A 25,008-nucleotide genomic window follows, 5' to 3' on the forward strand; every position below is an offset into this window, starting at 1 on the left:
ATTTGCCTTAGGAAGCCTCCCCCCTAATTACATAAATTATGCATATAGGAAAAACTGTTCATGACCCCTTTTGATTTTTCAAAACCCATTCGAATTACAGGCCCCCCACCACACGCATTGCATTCTAGTCAGTCCCCCTCCTCCTGTTGAAGAAATTGTTCAAATCAACTGATTTTATTATGCCAGAAGCCTTGCCCCTTATGCAGATGAAGACATTAAACTACCTCAGTGGTATTACATCACAAGCCAGGATTTATGCAAATTAGAAGGCTCTTCAGGTATTAGCCCAGAAGTCTTTTATCTTTTGCATACATTATGCTAATGGCCAAAGATCTCCCTATGCCACTAGTTCATTACATCTCTGTTTATGCAAAGGAACAGACCCTCCAAATAATCCAGTTTTAGTATATTTTGCACATTATGTAAATGAACATAACCTCTAAATAACCCTGGTTAATTACAATTACACTACTAGCCTATGCTACCTTGTATAAGTTATGCAAACGAACAGAAGCCCTTAAGCACAGTCACTTTACTTTATCAATGGCCACTCTCTTATTGCATAAATTATGCAAATATAAAAGAGCTTAATTTGATACCAGAAACCTCCTTCCCTTCGCAGATATTATGCAAATGAGAGACAAACTCACAACACTTCTGCTGGACCACAAACCTCCTCTTTTGCATACATTGTGCAAAACACAAAGCATCCGAAACGTCAGCCCCTCTCCAAAAGCTCCGCCCTTTTGCATAAATTATGCAAATCAAAAAATACCCCCTAAAGGCCACTATTCCATCCTGCAAGATTCCTCACCTCTTCTGCATAAATTATGCACATTATCAGCCCTGCGCAAACGCTCTGGCCCTGGGAAGCCCCGCCCCCTCCCAGCCTCTAGCCCCGCCCTGACGCAGCGTGGGGGCGTGGCCTCCCCTGCGCCGCCGGGGTCTGGGACCCGGATGGCCGTTTAGTCGGTGCCTAGACGCCGAGGCTCCCACATCGGGCCCTGGAAAAAAAATAATAAAACAAGGGGGGGGGGGACCCGCCGTAATCCGCATCCATCCTCCGCCTGGCGACCCCATCCGCCCTCGGGAAGCCCGTATCCGGATAGAGCGGACCGAGCCCGATCCGAAGAGGTGGGTATCGACCCGGTTCCGACCCGCTGGGCTCGGCGCTCAGCCCCTATAAAGGGGGCGGGGGAGAGACGGGCCGGCTTGAGCCGGTAGAACGTTCAGGCCTCCGCCATCTTGTTCCCAGCCCTCTTCTCCCTACCCCCCCCATCTTCATCCACATCCATCCGCCCCTCGGGGGCCTCCACCCTCCCCCCTGGACCCCTTCATCCCTGCCCAAATCGCTCCCCCTGACACCTCCAGGGGGCATTTGCTCCCTGGGGGGGCGTCTGGGGTCACTAAGCCCCCCCAATTCAGAGCCTCAGAGAGGAGGGTTCAGGTGACTGTTGGGGGGGAATAGCCCCTCCATTCCCCAAAACTTGTCCCCCATGGGGTGTGGGCTCAATGAGGGGTCACCATGGGGGGTACGCAGTCGTGGGGGGGCTGGATCCCTCTTGGACCCCCATTTGGCCCCAGAATTTCAAAGCCGCTGAAGCTATCCCACAATTTTAAAGGGGGCTGGGGGGTAAACGGGGTTTTTTGGGGTGAGCGGTTTCTGGGGGAGGGCTGGGCAGGTGGGGAGAGATGGGGGGAAGGCTGCTGTCATCCTCTTCTCCCCCATCGCTGTCAGTTTTGCCCCCAAGATTCAACCCACTGGAAGAATTCTGCCTGCTCTTTTTGGGGTCCTGGCACACTTTTAGGAGCGGTCTTGGGGTACCACAGAAATCTGGGGTCCATGATGATGCGTGGGCAAGGGGTGAATCTCATTGTTCTTTCTTTATTTCTCCAGCACCCTTAAAAAAAAAATCAACCCCACCAAACACCTCAATCCTCATTTTGGGTGGGCTTTTAATGCTACTATGGGGGTGAGTGTGAAATTTGGGGTGCACATCGGTGCCAGAGCAGGGGTGCAGCTGATTGAACCCGCTGCTTTGTTTTTTTTTCTAGTAGTACCCTAAAATACAATCAAAGCCACTGTAAAACCCTCATCGGTATTTCTGGGGTGGAATATGTTCATGTATTGCGGTGTTGTTGAAATTTGGGGGGGTAAATCAGAGCTAATGAAATCCCTTTTCATTCTTTCTGTAGCACCCTAAAATATTTGTCATTGGCAAAACCTAGCCCACTTTTGTGGGGGGTAGTAAGAAAGGATGATGGAAATAATGGGCGGTCATTGAAATGTGGGATGTATGCTGGTGGTAGAACCGGCTGGGTGCCTTTTAATGTCTCTCTTTCCCTCCTATTTAAAGCGGCACCCTGAATTCATCTGAAAAACCCCATCCATGCTACTGAGATGATACTGTAATTTGGGGTGCATGCCTGTTGGTCTGTGTAAACTTCCTTTTCTTTTCAACCACGCCTGAGAAAAATCTTAACCTGCTGTAAAAAACAAAAGTCCCCCCCAATTTGGGGGTAATAGACAACTTTCCTCGTTCTGGGGTGCTGGTTTAGGGCACAGCCGGGGGGTGGATCAAAATGACCCCCCTCCTTTCTCGGCAGCACCCTCGTATTTTTAAATCAATGGGGGGGGAAATCCAGTTCCCCATTTTCAGGCTGCTGGAAATTGGGGTATTGAAATCTGGGGTAGGGGAAGGTGATTGTGAAGCAGGAGGTAGCTTTTCCTAATATTCCCCACCCTAAAGATAGTCCATTGCAATGGAAGGTGTAAATATGGGGTGCTCGTAGTAGAATGGGGCTGAATTAGCCCGTACATTGATACCACCCTAAAAAAAAAAAACCATTGGCAATTTAAATGATTTCATGGTGGTGTAGAGATTTGGGGTTGTATTTTGATGATGGTGTGTAGCATAACCCCTCTTTCCTCTGTCCTGACAAACCCATTAGTCCCTCCTTTAAAATGATATTGGGGTGATTCACATTTGGGGTGTGGTGATGGGATGAAGGAAGGTCTGTGTATAACCCCCCCAAAAAAGGAATAAGCCCCAATAACAAACAAACAAAAAAATCCACATGTGTGTGTGTTTGGAGTGGGGGGGTGCTGCCATTTTGGGGAGGTCCATTTGAACTCTACCCTATATTTCAGCACTACCCTACACCTGCCAGCTGAAGGCAACAATCACAGATTGATAATCAGCCTTTGATTAGGGTGGGAAGCAGCGGGTTTGTGTTGGTTTGGGGGGGCTGAATTCTTATTTCTCACCCCCTAATTATCCTTAGCCCTAAACAGTCTTTATGAGACATTATAATTGAATTTGAGGAGGTATGTACGAGGTGGAATGGAAATTTTACCCCACCCTTTCTTAATGCCAACTCAGGCTTCAGCAGCTAAATTATTTATATTCAGTCATTATCTGATTTTTTTTATTATTATTATTTTTTAAATTAGGTTGAAGGTGAAATTTGGGGTGTGGAGCGCATTCGGTCTTGTTTTTTTTTTTTAATCTAGGAAAGAAGTAAAATAAGAGATCCGTGTGAATTACTAATAAATATCCATTTAGATGTAGAAACCCATTACATTTTAGGGTTGTGGAGTTGGTTGTTGGTCCTGTATTTAAATAAAAATGAGAATAGAATAAAGAATGCAAACTGTGCTGTGTATACTATAGGACTAATAACATAGTTTGAATTGAAATTACTGTCCATTATGTGGGCATTTAAAAGATGGGGGAGCGAAGGGGGAAAGAGTGGGCTTGGTATCCCTTGTTTTATTTTTGTTAAAATGTGGGTGTGCATAGTTGGTGCAAATTATTACCATATTGTGTGACATCTTTCTCCTGAAGATCTGGGGGTCTGGGACAAAACCGAAGAATAAAGGTTAATTCAGCAGCAGGCTTAGTTAGGGTTACAAGAAAATGAGGAATGGAGCGGAAAGGAATCAGCTAAAATAATGGGTGGAATTTTCTAATTTGCATGGTCAGGGCAATGTTGACATTGGTGGGGTGTCTTTGACTATTAAATTCATCATTAAATGTCAATCTGTATCTGTGTATCATGGTGACTCTCGGATTAAGGCTGGGGGTCTCTTACCTGGAATTTATGATGCAAAAACATTCATTAATTCAGTAACTCTAAAGCTTTTAAGAGACCACCCCAGGAGTATGCCAGTGGCACCCTACTAAAGACGATGCTAAATTAATAAACCATTCTAAATGAACAGACATTATAATGAATTAACATCCAGCTAGAGCTGTATTTGGGTATTGAAATCGGGGACCACCCTGGTTATGCTGATGAATGCCAAAACCCAATGGTTTATTAATTCCGTCTGCAGCAATATTCAGGATAACCTGCCCTCTCTACACTTACTGTTACCCAATGACACCAATATGTTTTGCTGTGTTGTGAATGGATCCCCTTTTTGTGGGGTGATGCTAAAATTATACCTAGGGGAATCTTTATTTTCGTCTCCCTTCAGTACTCATGATGGAGCATTCGTAATGTAGCCGAATTTGTGTGTTTCATGGTAGCGAACTAAATGTATACCGTCGCCACAAAGAGACCGGAGGAAGATTTCAGATTTATTTGTAATGTCTTTTTATCAGGGTGGTGCTAAAAGTAGGGCCAGGAGAGATTGTTAAACCTTCCCTTTAATTACTAGGTAAATAATCCACGAATATTAGCACGCATCATATCTCTTGAGAGGCCCCAAAATTACACTTACTCTAAAGCTTCATACACTGAGGGGCAGCCGATGTTGCATGTGACTGTAATGGGCCTTTTAAAAAGAAAATCCGTAATTTGAATCAAAATTTGTGCAAAGAACTGGACACCTGAATAGCAAGGGTTTGCCTGATCCCAAATCAAGATTAAAATACAATATCAATTGTCACTTTCCCAGCGAGTTCAAGTGGATGCTATCCTGTTCCTGGATACTTCAGATGTAGAGGAATTGGTGCTTAAAGAAACCCCAACCTCTCTGCTTCCTACTCCGATAGCTTCCTTCCATCTGCCAATCAAATATCTGTAAAATAAAGATTCTTCCCTCCCACCTCCTAAAAAAGTGTTTTGCCCCTTGGTCCCTAAGTAACTTGCAGTCATTTGTGGGAGATAATTGTCATGGCGTTACAATCTTAACACAGGATTTCAAAGATGGGCACTTATGCGATATGTGTTTATCCAGTGCTACATCATTCACCCTTTTGATTATATATAAATCATGTTAATGTTTTGTATTTTTCTGGATCTAGTGGATACAGCTGTGAATTGGATCAGTTATTAATATTGTCTTGTTTACTCCTCCCTTTGTGATGTGATTGTCCTGTTTGTTTAACAATATTTGTATTTCATAGTGGTGTTACGTACCAGGTACACTTAATCCTGCCTGGATGGGCTAGATTATCTCTTCCAGGCCTATATTTCTTTCATTGTATGGTGGTTGTATCCCCTGTTCATTTGTTAACCATATATATTGTGCGTGTATATTGTTAACTTTCTGTTTAACGATATAGTTTTGTATTTAACAGTATATTTATTCTGGGTGCATTTTAATCATTGTTCCTAAAAATATCCTGTATTCTCTTCCTTTCTTAGCAATATTTCTTAACAATATCTTGTATTTCTTAGCCATGTTGGTGTGACATTGTTAACACAAGGTACTGCCACCTGATAAGAGGCATGCATGGTATCGTTAACAGTGGTTTTCATTAAGTGTTTATTCCATGACTGGATTGTTTCCCCTTTAAATGTTGTTAATCTTTGTGGCTGGGGAAGTGACTTGCCCCAAGGTCACCCAAGAGGCCAGAACGGAGCTAGTTCAACGCAGGTGTCCTGAGTCCATGTCCAGCGCATTATCTGCCAGGTCACAGGCTACCTTTCTGTAAAGAAAATGCAGGATGGTATTTATGACTACAGAGCACCGTATATAACCCACCCCACCGGAGAAATTAATTAATATTGGTGGCCATTGGAAACACAGAGGCTCGTACAAGTGTCTTTGCGCTGTGTGGGTTATTTACACTTGGCTGTGTTAGTTAACAATCTTTGTATTTATTGAGATTCTGGATTTTTTTCCTCTTCTGTTCTTGACCAGTTGTTTTTTGTTGATTCCTTCCATTCCTCCTCATTTAACAGAATTTGATTATTCTGGGTAGATTGTAAGAGGACTGTGTAGTTTTCATGTGGATTTGTTTGTGCCCTTCCTTTGTTAATAGTAATTTTGTTAGTGATAATTGTGGACGGCTTGTAAACTGAATGCTTTGGATGCACCTCTCCATTAGCGGGGTTTTTTTTTGCTAGCCATATTTGTTACTCTGTAGATTGGACAGTTCTTGTATGGATTTATTTACACCCCTCTTTATTCTTAGGCTATTTTATGGGTTGTTCTTGGAGTGGATTGTGTTTACGCTTTATTTTCTCTGTCATGCATTCCTGTCCTCCTGCTTGCTTCTGAAAATCCAGCCAGGAATTAATTCAGGGCAGAGCAGTGGCCTGTTGGACAGGGGGTCAAACTGGAGGATGACAGTTATCCCTTCCGGCCTTAATCTGTGAAAATAAACCCAGCCATCAGTATCAAGACCTCCCTGGGGTGTGGCTGTAAAATTACCACCTGTCGGTCTGGGGCAGTGAAGCCATGGGTTTTAAGGGACCATTAGATCTTCTGGTCTGAGTTTTCTTGTGTCAGCCTGGCAGGTTGGAAATCCCAAATGACAGTAGCTGCCCCATGGCCTATGATTTCCAAATCTGATCTCTCTGTGCCATGGATTGATCATTAATTCTGTCCTCATCAAACCTTCCCCTAAATCGGTCTGCGCTGGGGGAGGAGGGGAGAGACATCTCTGGGTCTTCCCCCCGCCCCTCTCTTTTTCCCCTCATGGCTGCTAAAAAGCAGCCAATCTCATTTTCCCCTTTCCCAGGCCCTGCCAAGGGAACGCTTGCAGCCTCGCTGCGCTCTGGAGAATTCCTTCCACCTGCAGCCTTTCTGCCCAGCTGTGTCTTCCGGCTCCCGGGAGTATTGGCTCAGCCAGGAAGTATGGGGAAATCGGGCACAGTGATTTCAGAGAGCGAGCGCACAGATTTAGCTTTCGGTTGGAAACTGCTGCAGATACCTTGGCGAGACACCTGCTTTACAGGGATGTGTTTTACAGCCAGAACTCTGGGTTCTGTCCCCAACTCTGGGAGAGGAGTGGGGTCCGGTGGGTTAGAGCTGGGGGGCTGAGATTTCGTAGGGCTGACTCCAGATAGCTCTATGCTAGATTTCCCCATCGCCAGGCACTTGGGGTGATTGCACCTTCCGAAATCCAAGACAGCCCCATCCCGTGTCCTCACCTGACCCCAGCACTGAGCTATACCACAGCTGTCAGGGAGACCCTGGGATCCCAGCCTCTCAGCTGAGGTGAGCTCAGGCTCAGAGGGTGAGTCAAGGACGTGTCCTTAAAGGGGCAGGCATAGGCATGGAGGATGGAGTGAAACTAACCCCAGGGGTTAGAAACGCTTCCTTTCCCTGCCCCGGGTCTGACCAGGAAGGAAAATACCAATTGCCTCAGGGCCCTGTAACTTGTTTGTTTGGGATTACCCAATGGCCTGATCAGTTTAATCTTCCCTTGTTTGTTTGGGACTACAGAAATAGCTCCCTCATTCCTGGTTCCCTACAGAAATAGCTCCCTCATTCCTGGTTCCCTACAGAAATAGCTCCCTCATTCCTAGTTCCCTGTTATGTGGCCCTGAGGAAGTACCTGCATCACTTTCACAGTCTCTTGTTGTTTGGGACTATGTTCAGAGCCAGATCTATTTCACCCCTGTTGTCGTTTATGTTGAGTGGGGAAAGTTTGAAATCCAAAGCAAACCAGCCTCTGTCACTGGTGAAATTCCAGCAAAACCTTTCCCAGGGATGCTGGATTGGCTGACTTATTCTTATAACAAACCCTCACGTTCCTGGACTTCAAATAAAAACTATACAGGACTCAACCACTCTCATTAAAAAAAAAAAACAAAAAAAAAAACAGGGGTCATTTTGTCTGATACTGTCTCCGTCATTTTCTTTTTAAAAAATATCTCCTAGGAAGTGGGTGAGGTGGTTTGTGTGGGACCTAACATAAGCACAGAGCTTCAGACCAATTCCCCTTGAAACACCAGCTTTCAGCGAAAAGACAAATACGGTCTTTGCATTTGTAAAAGTGACAAGGAAACTAGGAAGGGCAGCAAAATGGCAGGATTCCCGGATCCTGTCCCAGGCTCTAGTTGGAGTTTGGGGTTAGAGGGGGTGGGGCTGAGAGCCAGGACTCCTGGGTTCTCACCTCTGGCCTTCCTGCAGACAGAGGCACATTTCGCAAGGAGCCAGGAGGAACCAACGTACTCAATGACCTTCCAGCGCGATGTCAGATCGTTTGGGGCAAACAGCAAAGGGGAAGGATGGAAAAAAGTATTCGTCGCTCAACCTGTTTGATACGTACAAGGGGAAGTCCTTAGAGATTCAGAAACCCACAGGTACAGGCACGAGGGGGCGCTATGCTGCAGGGAGGTGGGTGGAGGGGTCAGAACAGGCCTTAACTTCTCTCTCCCTACAGTAGCCCCTCGCCATGGCTTGCAGAGTCTCGGGAAAGTTGCCATTGCCCGGCGTATGCCACCCCCTGCGAACCTGCCAAGCTTAAAAGCAGAGAACAAAGGCAATGACCCCAACGTCTCACTAGTACCAAAAGACGGGACAGGATGGGCAAGCAAGCAGGAACAGTCAGACCCAAAGAGGTGAGGAGCCTTCCGCTCTGAGTGAGGGTGGGCCTGGCTCAGAGGGGCAGGGAAATGGGACACAGGGCCTTTCCCCTCTAGGGGGTACCGGCTCCCATCTGGCCCCAGATCTGAAGTCTCTCTCTCTCTCTCTCTTCTCCCCCCCACCCCCCATCGTTACCTTTCATTCCCTCCATCCCAGTACCGATGCCTTGACAGCTCAGCCGCCGGAATCGCCGTCACCGCCGGCTTCACAGACGTCTGCCTCAAACCCACCGAAACGACCCCCAACAGCACCCGAGGTGAAGACGCTGGAGGGGGGAGGGGTGTCGGTGTCTCCCTTGACAGAGATCAAGATCCTGGGGGTGCCTTTAGGTGAACTCCCCAAATAGCTTCCATGATGGAGAACAAGGAGAGTCCTGACTCCCAGCCCCACCCAGCCCACCGTTCTAACCACCACTCTCATTCCAGAGCAGTAGAGAGAACCCAGGAGTCCTGGCTCCCGATGCCCCTGTTCTAACCCACCAGACCCCACTCCCCTCCCAAAGCCAGAGAGAGAACTCAGGATTTCTCTCTTGCAACCAGCCTGCGTCCATGTCATTGACACCTAGACCCTGCTGGCATTTCCTAGGGCCACAGGGGGCACTAGTGCTGGAAGTTGGTGCTGTGGCCTGTAACCTCTCTGCTGAAGGAGCATGCCAGCCTTGGCCCAGGACCTGAGAGTGAATCAGCCAGTGGGAGCTGTTCAATGGGCAGCTGGGAACATGGGGCTGGGGGGTGGATCTTGGGAGGCTAGTGAGGGGCCTGCAGTCCCCAGAATCAACCTAACCCTGCCCCCTCCTTTGTTCTATCAGAATCCCCCTACAGTAGCAAGCGGGGTAAAGTCTTGGGCACAGGCCAGCGTTACCCATGGAGCGCAAGGAGATGGTGAGTTTGTTTACCGATCCCCCGGAGTGGAGCTCGGGGGCACTGTGTTGCAAGGAGCTGGGGCTTCTTAGGGGGATGCTCTTAATGTCAAATACACCATTAACTGTGGAACTCTCTGCCACTTGATGTCATGGAGTCAAAGAGCCTAGCAGGCTCAGACACTTCAGTGGCTGATGGGAGCTCTCAGGCTCAGTTAAAGGGGATGAGACATGAGGGCTCGAACCCCAACCGTCCAGGGCCTGAGCCCACTGCTGAGCCAGTGATCAGGAAGAACATGTCCACCCCCATTGGGCACCACCCACAGGCTGGTTTCTGGCACGGTCTTCTGAAGCAGCTGGCCATGACCACTCAGAGACCGGCTAGGTGGGTCCCGATCTCATTCAACCTGGCAGTTCCCTGGCTTGGTCCTCCAGGGTCATAGGGGTGGTAATTCCTCAGGTCCTTGGTCCTCCAGGGTCATAGAAATTAAACTTATTGGCCCTCAAGGGTTGGAGAGTTGGCACTTCACAGCCTCTTGCTTCATAGAGGTGGAGGATAATAGGTTCACCAGGGTCATAGAGGTAGCAATTCTCACCCCTTTTGGTCCTGAAGGGTCATAGAGCTGGAAGATAATTGGTCCTCCAGGATCATAGAGGGGACAATTCTTTCTGTTCCATGGTCCTCCAGGGTCATAGAGTTGGGCTAGATAGTCAGCCTCCCTCTCTCTGCAGGTGGAAGGGGATCAAGCCTACCGTCGCGATTCTCTCGCGAGGAATTTCCGACCCTGCAGGCAGCTGGAGACCAGGACAAAGCTGGCAAAGAAAAGGACACTACCGATGCGTCGTATGGGCCCGGACCAAACCTCCGCCCCCAGAGTGAGCCCCGCCCCTCCCTCCAGGGTCGCTCCCCCACCCAGGAAGGGGTGCCCCAATGCTGCACTGGCGGCTTCTTCTGCAGGGCGAGGGAGGGGGACACAAGGAGAGGCCTGTAACATTCTGTGTCATCAAACATCCCAATGTCCCGGGCCCCTAACTGAACCGTGAACCCAGCTGTGTCAGCCAAACCTTGGCCAGCCCATTCTCCTGCCTACCACAGGGTCCCCCTCCACCCTACCCCCTGCGCAGGGCAACTAGACTGGGGAGTCCCCTTCTCTACAGGTCACGGCCTTGTTCTGTTCAGCTGGTCCCCTGTTTTTGCACCCCACCCCATAGGGGCTGCATCTCTGTGCTGGGCCAGGTCCCCAGATAACCAGCCCCTGTGGCTGCACGTTGCCTTACCCTTTCCCCCTTTCCTTTGCAGATGCGACGAGCTGGCGGGATGGAGGCGGGCGGGGCACTGACGGGGAGGTGCCCGAGCAGCACCCTGGAGCCCCCGACGGGCGGGCCGGGGTGGGCATGCAGCCCTCCGCCCCGCCCCACTTCCCTCCCTACCGGGGCATGATGCCACCATTCGTGAGTGTCCTGGGGACAGGGGCAGGGTTTGCTCCATGGCGAGGGGTGGGGGTTTGCTCTTTGGGGAGGGGAGGGGGAGCGAAGAGGTGCAGGGGGAGATTTGGCCGGGGGGGGTGGACACCCACACAGGGAAGTGATTCATCTCTGTGACTGAAGGTGGGTCAGCAGATCGAGGGTTATGGGGAGGGGCTGAAATCTTCCCTTCCCCCCGGCAACCCCCCCAAGCATTGGGGGGCCACCCTAACGGCCTGTCTCCCCTCAGATGTACCCCCCGTATCTCCCGTTCCCGCCTCCGTATGGGCCTCAGGGACCTTACCGCTACCCTACCCCGGACGCACAGAGGTGAGTGGGGGGGGGGGGGCACGTCAGGATGCCTGGGTTCTCTCCCCAGGTCTGGAGGCGAGTGGGGTCTAGTGGTTGCATCCAGGAGCCCGGACTCCTGGATCCTCTCCTTGGCTTGGGGGAGGAGAGTGGGGTCTAGTGGGTGGGGCTGGGAGCCCGGACTCCTGGGTTCTGTCCCTAGCCCCTCTGTGCTTCTCCCTCCCCTCCAGGTTTCCGCGGCTGGCTGGGCCCCGCGCCTCACAGCCCCCCCAGCGCGTGTCAGAGCCGGTGGGCCGCCCGCCTGTGCTCAGGCAGGACGACCTGAAGGAGTTCGACGAGCTGGACCAGGAGAATGACGACGGCTGGGCAGGTAGTGCCCCCCGCTGGGGATCCAGAGTGGGGGGGCCCTCAAAATCCCTCTGGGCGGGGGTGGTTGGAGGGCGCTCCCTGGGGTCTGGCTGCGGGGCGGGCTCTGATGCTGACTGTCCTTGGCTGGCCAGGCGCGCACGAGGAGGTGGATTACACCGAGAAGCTGAAATTCAGCGACGAAGAGGACGGCAAAGAGTCTGATGAGGAAGGGGCTGAGAAACAGTAAGAGGGACCCTGGGATGCCAGCCCCCTATCTGCCCCTCCCTTGCCCCCATTGGGCCCTGCCAGCCCATCCTGCCTCCCCGCTTGGACCCACCAGCCCATCCTTCGCCCCATCCCGCCCCCTCCAAGCTCAGACTTGCTGGCCCCTCCAGGCCCCCAGAACCGGCCCATCCTGCCCCACATCCCTTCACCCCCACACCCAGCTCCAACTAAGACCCACCAGCCCATCCAGCCCCCTGGATCAGACTCGTCAGCCTGTCCTGCCCCACAACTCTGGATCAGTTTACTGGCCCATCCAGTCCCCCAGCACAGACCCGCTGGCCTGTCCCCCTCCACCCTCTGGCTTGGTCCCGCCAGCCCTTTCTGCCCTGCATCCATGTCCCCCAACCCCAGATCAGACCCACAGGCTTGCCCCAGCCCCACCCACCCCCGATCAGAGCCATGGTCCATCTCACTGTGTTTATTGCTGATCTCTGACCTCTGCCCCCCAGCCAGGACAGCGAGGGGCTTGGCCCCGAGGGCAAGAAGGCCAGCAGCCCCAAGGAGGAGCTGCCCCCTGTCAAGGCAGCCTGGGCCGAGGGCTCCCGCCCCCTGGAGGGGGCCAAGGAACCACCCGCCGCCCCCACACCTCGCCCCCCACCGCCGCCACCCCCACCCCCCAACCGGGGCAACTGGGGGCAGCCCAACGACTTCCCTGTGAGTGTTTGGGGGGGCAGGAAGGGGATCTGCTAGGGGCTGGTCAGGGGCACCTGTCATGTAGGGGTCTGGAGGGTTCACTTTGGGGGTTCCAGGAAGGATCTAAGGACAGTGGGGCGTGAGCCCTGGGGAGGATGGAGCATTCAAGGGGGATGTGAGGTTGGAGGGATAGAATCGGACTGAGGGGGTGTATAGGGGAGAGGTTGGGGCTGTGGGGCAGGGATCTAGCGGGTAACCTCTGGGTGGAGGGACCAGGCTGTGCGAGGGGCAGGGCCCGGCTCCCCCTGACCCCACCCGCCCCCCAGGTGCGCCCCCCGGCGCCGGAGGACGAGGACGAGGCGTGGCGCCAGCGGCGGAAGCAGTCCTCGTCGGAGATCTCGGCGGCGGTGGAGCGGGCGCGCCGGCGGCGGGAGGAGGAGGAGCGCCGCATGCAGGAGGAGCGCCGGGCCGCCTGCGCCGAGAAGCTCAAGCGCCTGGACGAGAAGTTTGGGGCCCCCGACAAGCGCCTCAAAGCCGAGCCCCCCAAGGAAGCACCGGCCCCCCTGCCACCACCGCCCCCGGCCCCAGTCGTCTCCAGCCCCCCGGCCGCCACAGCCCCCCCAGCCCCTGCTCCCCCGGAGGAGAAGAGAGACCAGGAGGAGCCAACGCCGGCCAGCAAACCCCGTAGCGGTGGGAGCAGCACCAGCGGCAGCTTCGATGCTGGGCCAGGTAGGAGGCATCTTGGGGGCCCCGGGTAACCCGCCCCCGGGGGGCCACATTTCGGCAGTGGCCGCCAGGCAGGCGCAGCCAGGTGAGGCCTCTCTTCTCCCATGTCGTCGTGCCCAGCGACTGACACCCCCCCCCTTCTTCCCCAGCCGAGCCCCCTGCGGCTCCAGCCCCCAAAGAGGCACCCGAGGTCCCGGAGGAGCCAGTGGTAGTGCCGACCCCCCCGGCGGCTCCTGCCGCACCCAAGACGGAGCCCAAGGGCGACACCGTGGTGCCACCACGCCAGCCACCACCGGCCCAGACCCTGGGCTACTCCAAGTACCAGAAATCTCTGCCACCCCGGTTCCAGCGGCAGCAGCAGGTAACAGCTGGGGGGCTCACTAGGGGGCGCTGTGCTGGAGGAGGGGGACTGTGGGGGCCCTTGCTGGGGAGCTGCAGCCCTGCATGGGGGGGAGCTGCAGCCCTGCATGGGGGGGAGCCGCTGGGGGGCCCTCGCTGGGGGGGCTGCAGTTCTGCATGGGGGGAGCCGCTGGGGGGCCCTCGCTGGGGAGCTGCTGTTCTGTGTGGGGGGAGCCGCTGGGGGGGCTGCAGCTCTGCGTAGGGGGAGCCGCTGGGGGGCCCTCGCTGTGCGGTGGGGAGTGACGCGGGGGGTCCCTAACCCCTCTGTGCCCCCCAGGAGCAGTTGCTGAAGCAGCAGCAGCAGTGGCAGCAGCAGCATGGGCTGCCCCCGGCGCCCGCCTCCCCCCAGCAGCAGGTGGCAGCGGCCTCCCTGGCGGGCCTGGGCCCCTCGCCCGGTCTCCACCCTCCGCAGGGGGCGGGGCAGCAGCAGGCCCCGCCTCCCCAGCAGCAGGCTCCGCCCAAGGCCATGTACCCAGGCTCCATGGGACGCCCCCCGCCCATGCCCCAGATGAACTTCGATCCCCGCTGGATGGTGATCCCGCCATACATAGACCCACGCATGATGCCAGGGCGGCCGCCCATGGACTTCTACCCACCTGGGGTGCACCCCTCTGGTAAGCCCCGCCCATGCCTTGGTCCTGCGACCCACTGGCCCCGCCCATGCCTGGCTCAGGTGACTCACTGGGCTAGACCTGGGTCACATGATCACCCATTGGCAACCCCCTCCTGTGGCCTGGGTCATGTCTAAAACAAGTCAAAAATTACTTGGACAAGTTAGAGGTCTTCAAGTCACCAGGGCCCGATGAAATACATCCCAGAATACTCCAGGAGCTGACTGGGGAGAAATCGGAGCCATTAGTGAATCCCTTTGAAAAGTCCCAGAAGACGGGAGAGATTCCAGAGGACTGGAAAAGGGCAAATCTGGTGTATGAAAAGGGAATAAGGACAACCCGGGGAATTACAGACCAGTCAGCTTCACTTCTGTACCCGAAAAGATAATGGAGCAAATCATTAAGCAATCAAATTGTAAACACCTAGAAGATAATGAGGGGATAACGACAGTCAGCCTGGGTTTGTCAAGAACAAAGCGTGTCAAACCAGCCTGAGAGCTTTCTTTGACAGGGTGACAAGCCTTGGATAGGCGGTAGACAGGTATAACTTGATAGTGTCTTGCATGAGCGTCTCATAAACAAACTAGGGAAATAGAACCTGGATGGAGCTACTATAAGGTGGGTGCGGAACTGGTTGGAAAATCGTCCCCAGAGAGCCGTTATCAGTGGTTCACAGACAGGCTGGAAGGGCAGAAGGAGTGGGGTCCCGCAGGGATCGGTTCTGGGCCCGGTTCTGTTCAGTCTCTTCATCGATGATTTAGACGATGGCACAGAGAGGACACTGATAAAGTTTGCGGCTGATACCAAGCTGGGAGGGGTTGTGAGTGCCTTGGAGGGTAGGATTAAAATTCAAAATGATCTGGACAAACTGGAGAAACGGTCTGAAGTAAATAGGATGAAATTCGATGAGGACCAATGCAAAGTCCTCCACTTAGAAGGATCAATCAGTTGCACACGCACGATGGGAAATGACGGCCTAGGAAGGAGTCCTGCCGAAAGGGACCTGGGGGTCAGAGTGGAGCAAGAGCTAAATAGGGGTGAACAGTGTAACGCTGTTGCAAAAAGAGGGAACGTCCTTCTGGGCTAGATTAGCAGGAGTGTTGTAAGCAAGACACGAGACGCGATTCTCCTGCCCTACTCCGCGCTGATTAGGCCTCCACTGGAGTCTTGTGTCGGGTTCTGGGCGCCACATTTCAGGAAGGATGTGGACAAATTGGAGAGAGTCCAGAGAAGAGCAACAAACCGATGAAAGGTCTAGAAAACAGGAGCTAGGAGGGAAGATTGAGAACCTGGGTTTGTTTAGTCTGGAGAAGAGACGACTGGGAGGGGACATGAGAACAGTTTTCAAGTAGTAAAGGTTGTTACAAGGAGGAGGGAGGTAAATTGTTCTCGTTAACCTCTGAGGACAGGCCAAGAAGCCCTGGGCTTAAACAGCAGCCAGGGCGGTTTAGGCTGGACATTGGGAAAAGCTTCCTGACTGTCCGGGTGGTGAAGCCCTGGAATAAATCGCCCCGCGGGGCGGGGGGTGGAATCTCCGTCGTTGGGGATTTGCAAGAGTGGGTTGGACAAACCCTGTCACGGGTGGTCGAGATAATCCCGAGTCCTGCCACGAGTGCAGGGGACGGGGCTGGAGACCTCGCAAGGTGCCTTCCAGTCCTATGATTCTATATGACCTGTTGGCCCCACCCATGCCTGGTCACATGATCACCCCCATGCTTTCCCCCTTAGCTTCCTGGTCTGGGTCATGTGACCAGCTAGCTGCAGTGGTTTGGGTCCCACCTCCCCTCTGCTGTGGCCTGTCACATGATCCATTGGTCCCACCTTCTCCTGGGTCATGTGACTGCTGCCATGCCCTGTCACTGCCCCATTGGTTCCCAAGTGCATTGTGGGGGGAGGAGCGTGGCTGCCTCGATCATGGGTAGGGCTAGTCTAACCCAGGGGGCCCGTGGGTCTGTTCCAGGGGTGCCAGCCCTCTGACGTGTGCTCTCTGCTCCCCCTCCAGGCCTGTTGCCCCGCGAGCGCTCGGACAGCGGGGGATCCAGCTCAGAGCAGTTTGAGCGCCACCCCCAGATCCTGCGGGAGCGGGGCACCCCGCCCATGGACCCCAAGCTGGCCTGGGGGGGAGACGTCTTCACTGCCTCTGCCACTGACCCCCGCCCCCTGGCCTCGCCCCTTCGGCAGCCAGACGAGGAGGAGAAGAGCCTGCGGTGAGTGGGGGAGAAGGGGCTGGCAGCTGGGGGCGTGGATGGCATGGGAGGTCAGTGGGTGTTTGGGGAGGTCTGTGGGGCAGAGCAGAGGACATTGATGGGGTAGGGCATGGGGCAGGGGAGGTAGGGGGCCAGGCTTGGGGCAGGTAGTGGAGGGCCCAGCTGCTGGGCTGACACCCCTTTTTCTCCCACCAGGAGCGAGACGCCCCCCGTCCGCCTGCGGGAGACCGCCACCCCACAGCCCTACGTGGGCAGCTACACAGCCTTCGCTGAGAATGGCGCCCCGGCCCCCCTGCACCGCTTCCCAGGGGACGAGTCCAACCCGGGGGGGCCCTGGCCAGCCAGCCTTGCCCTGCCCCCCAACACTCCAGGGGAGCTGGCCAGGAACGGGCGCCCTGAGGCCCACCCCCCCCAGCGCCAGCTGGAGGAGAAGCCCCCAAACGCCGAGGAGCCCAAGGAGCCAGGGAGGGGCCCCGGGTTCAAGGAGCCCCTGGTGACACCCAAGAAACCCCCCAAGGAGGAGCCGGCACTGCCCCCCAAGGAGGAGCCGGCCCTGCCCCCCAAGGAAGAGGCGCCGCGCCGGGCCGAACGCCCCTCGCGCCAGCTGCACGATTTCCACCGTCCGCCGCGGCGCGAGGCCAAGACAGAGACACGCTGGGGCCCCCGGCCGGGCAGCAGCCGGCGGGCGGAGGAGCCGCCAGGCGGCGAGAAACCCCCGCGCAGAGCCGGGCCCATCAAGAAACCCGCGCCCCCCAAGGAGGAGGCTGAGGAGCTGCGCCCTAAAGCCAAAGAGGCCACCGAACCAGTGGGCGCCAAGCTGGACCCACAGCCCGGCCCCAAGGAGCCCCCCAAGCCAGGCAAGGAGGCCAAAGCCAAGGCTCTGGTGAACGGCAGCGTGGCGGGGCCGCCCAAGGAGCAGCAGGGGGCGCTGTCGCCCACCCGCCGACGCCGGGAGTGCCCCTACGACCGTGGGGGCAGCGGCTACATGGGGCGGGGGCGCGCCCGGGGGCGGGGGGAGTACTTCGCCCGCGGGCGCGGCTTCCGGGGCGCCTACAGTGGGCGCGGCCGGGGCAGCGGGGGCCGAGGCCGCAGCAGGGAGTTCCGCAGCTACCGGGAGCCTTTCTACCGCCTGGAGGAGGGGCCGGGGCCCGTGGGTGGCGGGGGTGGCGCCCGGCCCCGCAACGCCAGCGAGACGCGCAGCGAGGGCTCAGAATATGAGGAGATCCCCAAGCGCCGGCGCCAGCGTGGCTCAGAGACGGGCAGCGAGACCCACGAGAGCGCCAGCGACGTGGCTCACTCGGACAAAGAGGCGGCGGCGCCCCCACTGGCCCCCCAGCCCAGCAAGGGGGAACGGCACCGGGGCCCAGCCGCCGTGCCCCGTTTCGCTGACAAGATCCCGCCCCGCCTCTCGGAGCCGGGCGCCCGCGGCGGCCGCATCTTCACCCCCCGCGGCGTGCCCTCACGGCGCGGCCGCGGCGGGGGGCGTCCCCCGGCCAGCACCTGGAGCTCCCCGGCCAAGCCCCCGCCCGGGAAGAAGCCGGAGCAGGAGGCGGTGCCAGATTCGCCTGGCAAGGAGAAAGCGGCGCTGGGGCCCGCTCTCCTGGCGCCAGAGGATCTGGCCGGGTTCCAGGCCCCCCCCAAGCAGCAGGGGCCGACCCCCAACGGCGCAGCGGATCGCAGCTTCGAGAGGCCCCCCCGCCGGCGGCGCCACGGCCGCTCGCAGCAGCAGGACAAGCCGCCCCGCTTCCGGCGGCTAAAGCAGGAACGGGACAACGCGGCCCGGCTCAACGGGGAGCAGCGGGGTGGGCCGGGGGCCCCGGCGTACCCACCGCCCCCCACCCCAGCGGAGGAAACGACCCCCCGGCGCGTGGCCGGCACCAAGTCCCCCGACCTGTCCAACCAGAACTCGGACCAGGCCAACGAGGAGTGGGAGACAGCCTCAGAGAGCAGCGACTTCACTGAGCGCCGGAGTGGCGGGCCGAGCGAGAAGGAGCCGGGGGGCCCCCCGCCCCAAACCTTCCTGAAGGGGGGCGGCGGGGGCGGCGCCCCATCCCTGGGGGGCCGAGGGGCTGGCGCCGACCTGACCCTCGCCCAGCGCAAGGAGATGTCCAAGCGCAGCTTCTCCAGCCAGCGACCCGGCATGGACCGGCAGAACCGGCGCACCAACCCCGGGCCCAGCAGCGGGGGCAAGGCCGGGGGCCGCGGGGGGCCCAGCAGCGGGCGCGGGGACAAGAGGACCTGGCCCTCGCCCAGGAACCGCAGGTGTGGGGGCAGACACGGACAGCGGGGGGCACGTGTTGGGGGGGGGGGCAGCGTTGACAGTGGCCCGCAGGCCCTGGGGAGTTGGAGCCAGACGGGGGGGAGGTGCTAATGGGGGTTGATGAGCTGCGGGCTCATAACGAGGGCACAGGACGTTAATGATAATGGACTGTCACTGGGGGGGAATTGAGTGAGATGGGCAGGGCCCAGGGGCACAGACACATTGCTGGGGGGGCAGATGCAGGTTTGGGGGGGGCTACAGGTGGTCAGGACTGGGGGACACCCAGCCACCAACCCTAACTCGCTCTGCCCCCAGCCGCCCGGTGGAGGAGCGCCCCCCAGGCCTGAGCCTGCCACCCGGGCCCACCACCAGTGCCGTCTACCGGCTGGACCACGTGGTGCCCAGCGACCCAGCCGGCATCCAGCAGGCCCTGGCTGAGCTGAGCACCCGCCACGGTGCCCGCGCCAAGCAGCCGCCCAACGGCACCGCGCCCACCTCGGGCCCCACGCCGCCGGCTCCCTTCCCCGCCCACCCGGGTGGCTACAGCCGAGGTAACAGCCCCGCCGGCCCCTCGTCCCACCCACCAGCCAGCGGGCCACTGAGTGCCCCGGGGGATGGCCCTGAGACCCAGCAAACGCGCTGCACACGCAGGCCCCAGCCAGCCAGGATGGGAGCCGGCGCCCCCTAGGCAGGGGTCGAGCTGAGCGCAGACAGCATGGCCCCAAGGCGCGGGGGGGGCTCTGCTCCTGCCTGCAAGCGCCGCCCCCGCAGCTCCCATTCACCAGGAATGGGAACTGTGGCCAATGCGAGCTTGGGGGCGGTGCCTGCAGAGAGGGGAGTGCACAGGTGTGGGTTGGCCCCTTCGGGGAGCAGTGTGGGGCCAGGGGCAGGCGGGGGGAGCCTGCCTTAGCCTCGCTGCGCCGGCCACCGGGAGCTGCCTGCCCGAGCCCCTGCCCGGAGCTGGCACCCCTTACCCCTTCCTGCACCCCTACCCCAGCCCTGAGCCCCCGCCCAGAGCCTGCACCCCTGCCCTGAGCCCCTGCCCAGAGCCTGCACCCCATATCCCTTCCTGCACCCCTACCCCAGCCCTGAGCCCCTGCCCAGAGCCTGCATCCCTGCCCCCGCCCGCAGCCTGCACCCCATACCCCTTCCTGCACCCCTACCCCCTGCCCTGAACCCTTGCCCAGAGCCGGCACCCCTACCCTCTGCCCTGAATCCCCGCCTGGAGCCTGCACCCTATGCCCCTTCCTGCACCCCTACCCCATGCCCAGAGCCGGCACCCCTACCCCATGTCCTGAGCCCCCTCGCCCCTTCCTGCACCCCCGGCCCAGCCTAGTGTGAGTGAGGGTGGGGGAGAGTGAGCAAAGGAGAGGGGGGGATGGAGTGTGCAGGGTGGGGCCTCGGGGGAGGGGTGGGGGAGATCCTGGGTTGCCCTTAAACTCAACAAATGATCTTGGGTGTAAGAAGGTTGGAGCCCACTGCCCTAGAGAGCGTAGACCCTGCCCCCCTGACCAGCCAGTCCCCGCCCCGGGGCCGGATGGGAGCCAGCGTCCCCCAGAGGGCAGGGACACACTGACCCCCCGCCCCTCTGTTTCAGAGCCTCCGTTCCTGGCCAAGTCCCAGCTGCTGCAGTCGGGCGCCAGGCTGGGGGACGTCCCCGGGGTTAACGGTTTCCTCCCCAGGCGCCGGGACCGGCCCCACAAGCAGGAGGTGAGAGGGGATGGTGGGAACCAGTGGGACCCTCCCCCAAGCGCTTGCCCCCCGCGGCATTAACACTTCATCCCCCACAGGACCCGCTGGGCTATTCCCACAGCCCCGGCTTCCCCGGCCCCAAGCAGGACCCCCCCGGCGCCCACCTGGGCCAGCGCGGCAGGAGCAGCTCCTCCGAGGGGCTGGCGCCCCACATCTGGAGCCGGCTGCAATCCAGTAAGGAGCTGGGGGGCAGGACCCAGTTGCGCTGTGGCCGCTGGATCCTTCTCAAGGGGCAGTTTGGTGGCTACCGATAGATCCCCTCACCCGCGCTCTGCCCCCTCCCCCTAGGTGCCCCCAGGAAAACCTACCGGCCCAGATCTGTGGAGCCCTGGATCGACCCACTGAATGCCTTTGAAGACGTCGTCAGCACAGAGGTGAGGGCATTGGGGCGGGGGGCAGCAGGGGGCTCTCCCCAGGCATTCAGGGCTGCCCCAGGGCAGTGCTAGGGGCTGTACTGCAGGAGCGCGGCAGGGGCAGCAGGGGCTCTCCCCGGGCAGTCGGGGCTGCCCCCCAACCCATTTCTCCCCCCCCCCCCAGATGAGCCAATCGGACAGCGGGGTGGATCTCAGCAGCGACTCCCAGGTCTCGTCGGCCAACTGCAGCCAGCGCAGCTCCCCCGACGGCGGCCTGAAGGCGACCCCCGAGCCTGGTGTGGGGGGCACACAGGGCGCCCCTGGGGCCGAGGGGGCTGCGCCCAAGGAGCAGGGCAGGAGGCCAGCACCCAAAGACACCAGCCCTCACAAGGACAAGAAGGTAGGGGGGGCTGGGGCCCTACGGGGGGGCTGATCTGCTGGTGGGGGGGGGGCTGGGCTGGGGCCTGGGGGAACAGGAATGGCAGGGGGCCATGACTTACCTCTCCCTTCCCCAGCAGGCTGGCAGCCCCCGGGCCCTTCCTGGCCCAGGCCCCATTGGGACGGAGCGTTCCCAGCGAGCCGAGATGGCCAGGGAGAGCGGGGGGGGCCCCGAGCCCGCGACCCCCAGCCCCGGCCCCCCCATCCAGTTCGGGGCCAGCGACAAGGTGAGCAGCAGCCCGGACGCCTGGGTCCTAACTTGGGGCTGGGGATTAGAGTGGGTGGGGGATGGGAGCCTACATGCCGGGTTCTCCCCTGGCTCTGGGCAGGGAGGGGGATGTAGTGGTTAGAGACAGGGGGGCTTGAGATCCAGGACACCTGGGTTCTCTCTTGGTTCTGGGTGGGGGCTGGGGGCCAGGACACCTGGGTTCTATTCACCTGGCTCCTGTCCCCGCAGGACACTGACCTGGGGCTGCTTGTGAGCGAGGGCAGCAAACCTGGCAAGGAGCCCCCGGCCCCGGGCCTCACGGAGGGGGTGAGTGCGGGGCGCCCAGATGCCTGGCTCCTGTCCTGGCTCTGGGAGGAGGTGGGGTTCAGTGGTTGAGGGGTGCTGGGAGCCAGGACTCCTGGGTCCTGTTCTAGCTCTGGGAGAGGGTTGGGATTGGGGAAGGGGCAGTCCCAGGACTCCTGGGTCCTCTGCTAGCTCTGGGAGAGGTCGCGCGCTTCACCTCCTGCTCTTCCTTCCCCAGCTGGCGGCCGTGTCCCGGGAGTGGGAGCTGCTCCCGCCCCCCAGACCCAGCACGGCCCCCCAGCCTGTGCCCGGGCGGCCCTGCGAGCCCAGATCCCTGGCCCTGGGGCCGGCGGCCTGTGCCCCCGGCTTCCCGGCAGAGCCCTCGCCATTCTCAGGTAGGGGTGGGCGGCATGGGGTACTGGGGGGCTGTGGGGCCAGCCTGGGTCTCACTGCTCACTGCTTCCCCCTGCAGGTGAGAGGGGGCAGAGCCAGCGGCCCTACCCCGAGCTCTTCTACAGCAGCCAGCCCAGCATGGCCCAGGTACCCTCCGTCTGGCTGGGGCGGGGCAGGGGGGCTGGCCGGGGGGCTGGGCGGGTGGGGCTGGCCATCTGTCTGACCCACGCCCTCTGCCCCCCCCAGCAGGTGCCCAGCCCCCCCGTGGAGTCCCAGCTCAACAGCACCGGCAGCTTCCGCTCGGGGACCCCTTCTCTGCATCCGTACAGGTAAGGGGGAGCGGGGGTCCCTTGGGACCGGCCCCCTGCCCCAGAGTCAGACGCACATCAGCGTCGGGCGAGGGGTCCCCCTGTGGCCAGCCGTCTGCCCCACCCCCAGAGCCAGCCTTGTGTCGGCGCTGGGCGAGGGGTCCCTGTATTCCCCCCCACACACACACACACACACACGCGCACCCACAGCCAGCCGCGTGTCAGCGAGGGGTCCCCGTATTTCCCCCGACCCCACAGCCAGCCGCATGTCGGTGCTGGGCGAGGGGTCCCTGTATCCCTCCCCCTCACAGCCAACCACATGTCGGTGCTGGGCGAGGGGTCCCTGTATCCCCCCCCCTCACAGGCAGCCACATGTCGGTGCTGGGCGAGGGGTCCCTGTATCCCCCCCCAGCCCGCCGCGTGTTGGTGCTGGGGAGGGGTCCCCGTATTCCCGAGTAGCCACGTCTCCCGTCCATGTCTCTGCTGATCGCCGTCTGTCTCTGCAGATCCCAGCACTTGTACCTGCAGCCTGGCCCGGCCCCCGGCTCCCCGGCGGCCCCCGTCCTGCCCGGCTCGGCCCTGCTCTCGGGGGTGGCCCTCAAGGGCCAGTACGTGGAGTTCTCGGCCCTGCAGGCAGCCGAGCTGGCCAAGCTGCCAGCCACGGGGCTGCTCTACCAGGCGGCCCCCCCCTTCCTCTACAGCCCCCCCTTCTGCGGCAGCCAGCTGGGCCCCGAGCAGCCCCTGCTCCAGGTACAGGGGTCTCTGGGGGCAGGGGAGATGGAGGGTGGGTGGGAGAGGGGGCGGGGCTCCCTTTGCCTGGCTCCGCCCCTGATCCCTGGCTCCTCCTCCCCCAGGTGCGGCAGGAGCTGAACCCCCCCTCGGATTTCTACCCGGGCTCCCTGCCGCCGGCCAACCAGAGCAACTTCCTTCAGGGCCCGGGCCCTGCCCAGCAGGTGAGCCCCGCCCCCAGCTCGCTGGCTCCGCCCCCTGGCTCGCTGGCTCCGCCCCTGTGCGCTGACCCCTCTCCCCCTGCAGATGCTGCTGCCCATGGTGGAGTCGCAGCTGCCCCCAGTGGTGAACTTCGGCTCCCTGCAGCAGGGGGCGCCAGCAGCCCCCCCACCGCTGCCCCTGGTGCCCGTCACCCCGGCCCTGCGGCCCTCGGGGCAGCTGGCTGGGCGCCTGGTCCCCTCAGCCGTCCGCGCCTTCCCCCATGGCATGGGGCGCACGGAGGTAAGGGGGGGTCCCCGGCTTGTGGAGGTGGGGGGCTGGGGGCATAGGAGGGGCCCTAGCTGAGCCCTGCTCCCCTTTCCCCACAGCTGCACCCCATGGAGATGAAGCCCTTCCCCGAGTACCGGAAGCTGAGCAATCCTGGGGGGCGAGCCCCAGCGGTGGGCAGGTGAGTAGGAGTGGGGGATGCTAAGCCCTGGGGGGGCCCCCTCCCACTGGGACTCCTCACCTACTCTCCTCTCCCCCACAGAGCCTGTGTGGGCCCCTTCAGCTCCCACCTCCGGGCCCCAGGATCCAGCTACGCCGGGGTCAGCCGCAGCCAGCGCCCGGATGGTGGCCCACCGGTGAGCCAGGGCCCAGCCCCGGGGTCTCTCCCTGCTGGGGGGCGCTGCCCTGCTCCGGCCCCTGGGCAAGGAATGGGGGGCTGGCTTAGGGCTTCTCCCCTCTGGGGGGCGCTGTCCCAATCCAGCCCCTGGGTGGGGCATGAGGGGCTGCCTAGATCTGCGTGGGGGGGGAAGTTGTACCCCACCTGTGTCTGACTGACTGACTCTCTTCCCCCCCAGGTCTCTCAGTCAGATGTTCTCTACTGGACCCCCAGGCCCTGGGAGCGACACCCTCTGGCGCACGAGGGGCCCCCCACCCACCGGCCCCCCAACCAGAGTGACAAGCAGGATCCTGGCCTCGCCCACCAGCGCTAGCCAAGCCCCTGCTGCGGTGGGGGCCAAGACCTGACCTGGGCAGGGGGGGTTCCTGCTTCCCCCTCCCCCTCAGTGAGTGGGGAGGGGCCTGCCCCCACTGAATGTAAAACTGGAGTTGGTTTTGTTTTTGATTCACCTGAATTAATTTGGGGGGGGCAGGAGTTGGGGTCCCCTGCCTGGCTGTGTGTAAATATATGTGTAGGGCAGGGGGCTGTCTCTCCCCTCCCCCCACCAGGGGGAGAAGGGCACCCTGAGGCTGGGGGGGGGGGGGGATGCTGCAGGTTTGTTACAAAATAAACTGAAAAACTGTTTAAAAAAATAAATAAATGGTTGAAAAAAGAAAAGTGGGGGGGGGCAGGGACGAGCCTTATAGGCCCTGCTGGGGGGTGTCTACACTGGGACTGTCAGCCCAGGGTCCCTCCAGCCCAGCCGTTGATGAACCACCCCTCCTGGA

The 25,008-nt window shown here is 59.4% G+C and overlaps 1 protein-coding gene across 7 annotated transcripts; it reads left to right on the top strand.

The window, feature by feature from the left end:
* The first annotated feature begins 911 nt into the window (after window positions 1-911).
* PRRC2A (proline rich coiled-coil 2A) lies at window positions 912-24,866 on the top strand. Of its 7 annotated transcripts, XM_043497180.1 has the most exons (33): window positions 913-1,134; window positions 2,358-2,404; window positions 8,318-8,490; window positions 8,571-8,748; window positions 8,930-9,029; window positions 9,582-9,654; window positions 10,365-10,508; window positions 10,933-11,084; window positions 11,347-11,426; window positions 11,636-11,775; window positions 11,906-11,996; window positions 12,488-12,692; window positions 12,998-13,400; window positions 13,547-13,758; window positions 14,074-14,410; window positions 16,410-16,614; window positions 16,810-18,876; window positions 19,190-19,425; window positions 20,472-20,584; window positions 20,665-20,800; window positions 20,915-21,000; window positions 21,164-21,379; window positions 21,495-21,644; window positions 21,875-21,952; window positions 22,167-22,323; window positions 22,401-22,468; window positions 22,568-22,650; window positions 23,136-23,379; window positions 23,484-23,582; window positions 23,665-23,859; window positions 23,946-24,025; window positions 24,107-24,200; window positions 24,420-24,794. In XM_043497180.1, the coding sequence occupies exons 3-33, from the start codon at window positions 8,379-8,381 to the stop codon at window positions 24,552-24,554; spliced, it is 6,669 nt and encodes a 2,222-aa protein (XP_043353115.1). In that variant the 5' UTR covers window positions 913-1,134; window positions 2,358-2,404; window positions 8,318-8,378; the 3' UTR covers window positions 24,555-24,794. The 7 variants fall into 7 exon arrangements, with proteins under 7 accessions (XP_038226788.1, XP_043353115.1, XP_038226787.1 ...); XM_038370860.2 differs by lacking the exon at window positions 2,358-2,404 and having other exon boundaries at window positions 912-1,134; window positions 8,574-8,748; XM_038370859.2 differs by lacking the exon at window positions 2,358-2,404 and having other exon boundaries at window positions 22,571-22,650.
* The last annotated feature ends 142 nt before the right edge of the window (window positions 24,867-25,008 follow it).

This window comes from Dermochelys coriacea, chromosome 14 (genome assembly GCF_009764565.3).
Source record: "Dermochelys coriacea isolate rDerCor1 chromosome 14, rDerCor1.pri.v4, whole genome shotgun sequence".
In the NCBI taxonomy this organism is placed as follows: Eukaryota; Metazoa; Chordata; order Testudines; family Dermochelyidae; genus Dermochelys; species Dermochelys coriacea.

Coding starts and splice junctions, on each gene's coding strand:
- PRRC2A (XM_043497180.1), top strand. CDS start 8,379: ATGTCAGATCGTTTGGGGCAAACAGCAAAGGGGAAGGATGGAAAAAAG. Junction 8,749..8,929: donor GAACAGTCAGACCCAAAGAG/GTGAGGAGCCTT, acceptor CCTCCATCCCAG/TACCGATGCCTTGACAGCTC. Junction 21,645..21,874: donor AGTTCGGGGCCAGCGACAAG/GTGAGCAGCAGC, acceptor CTGTCCCCGCAG/GACACTGACCTGGGGCTGCT.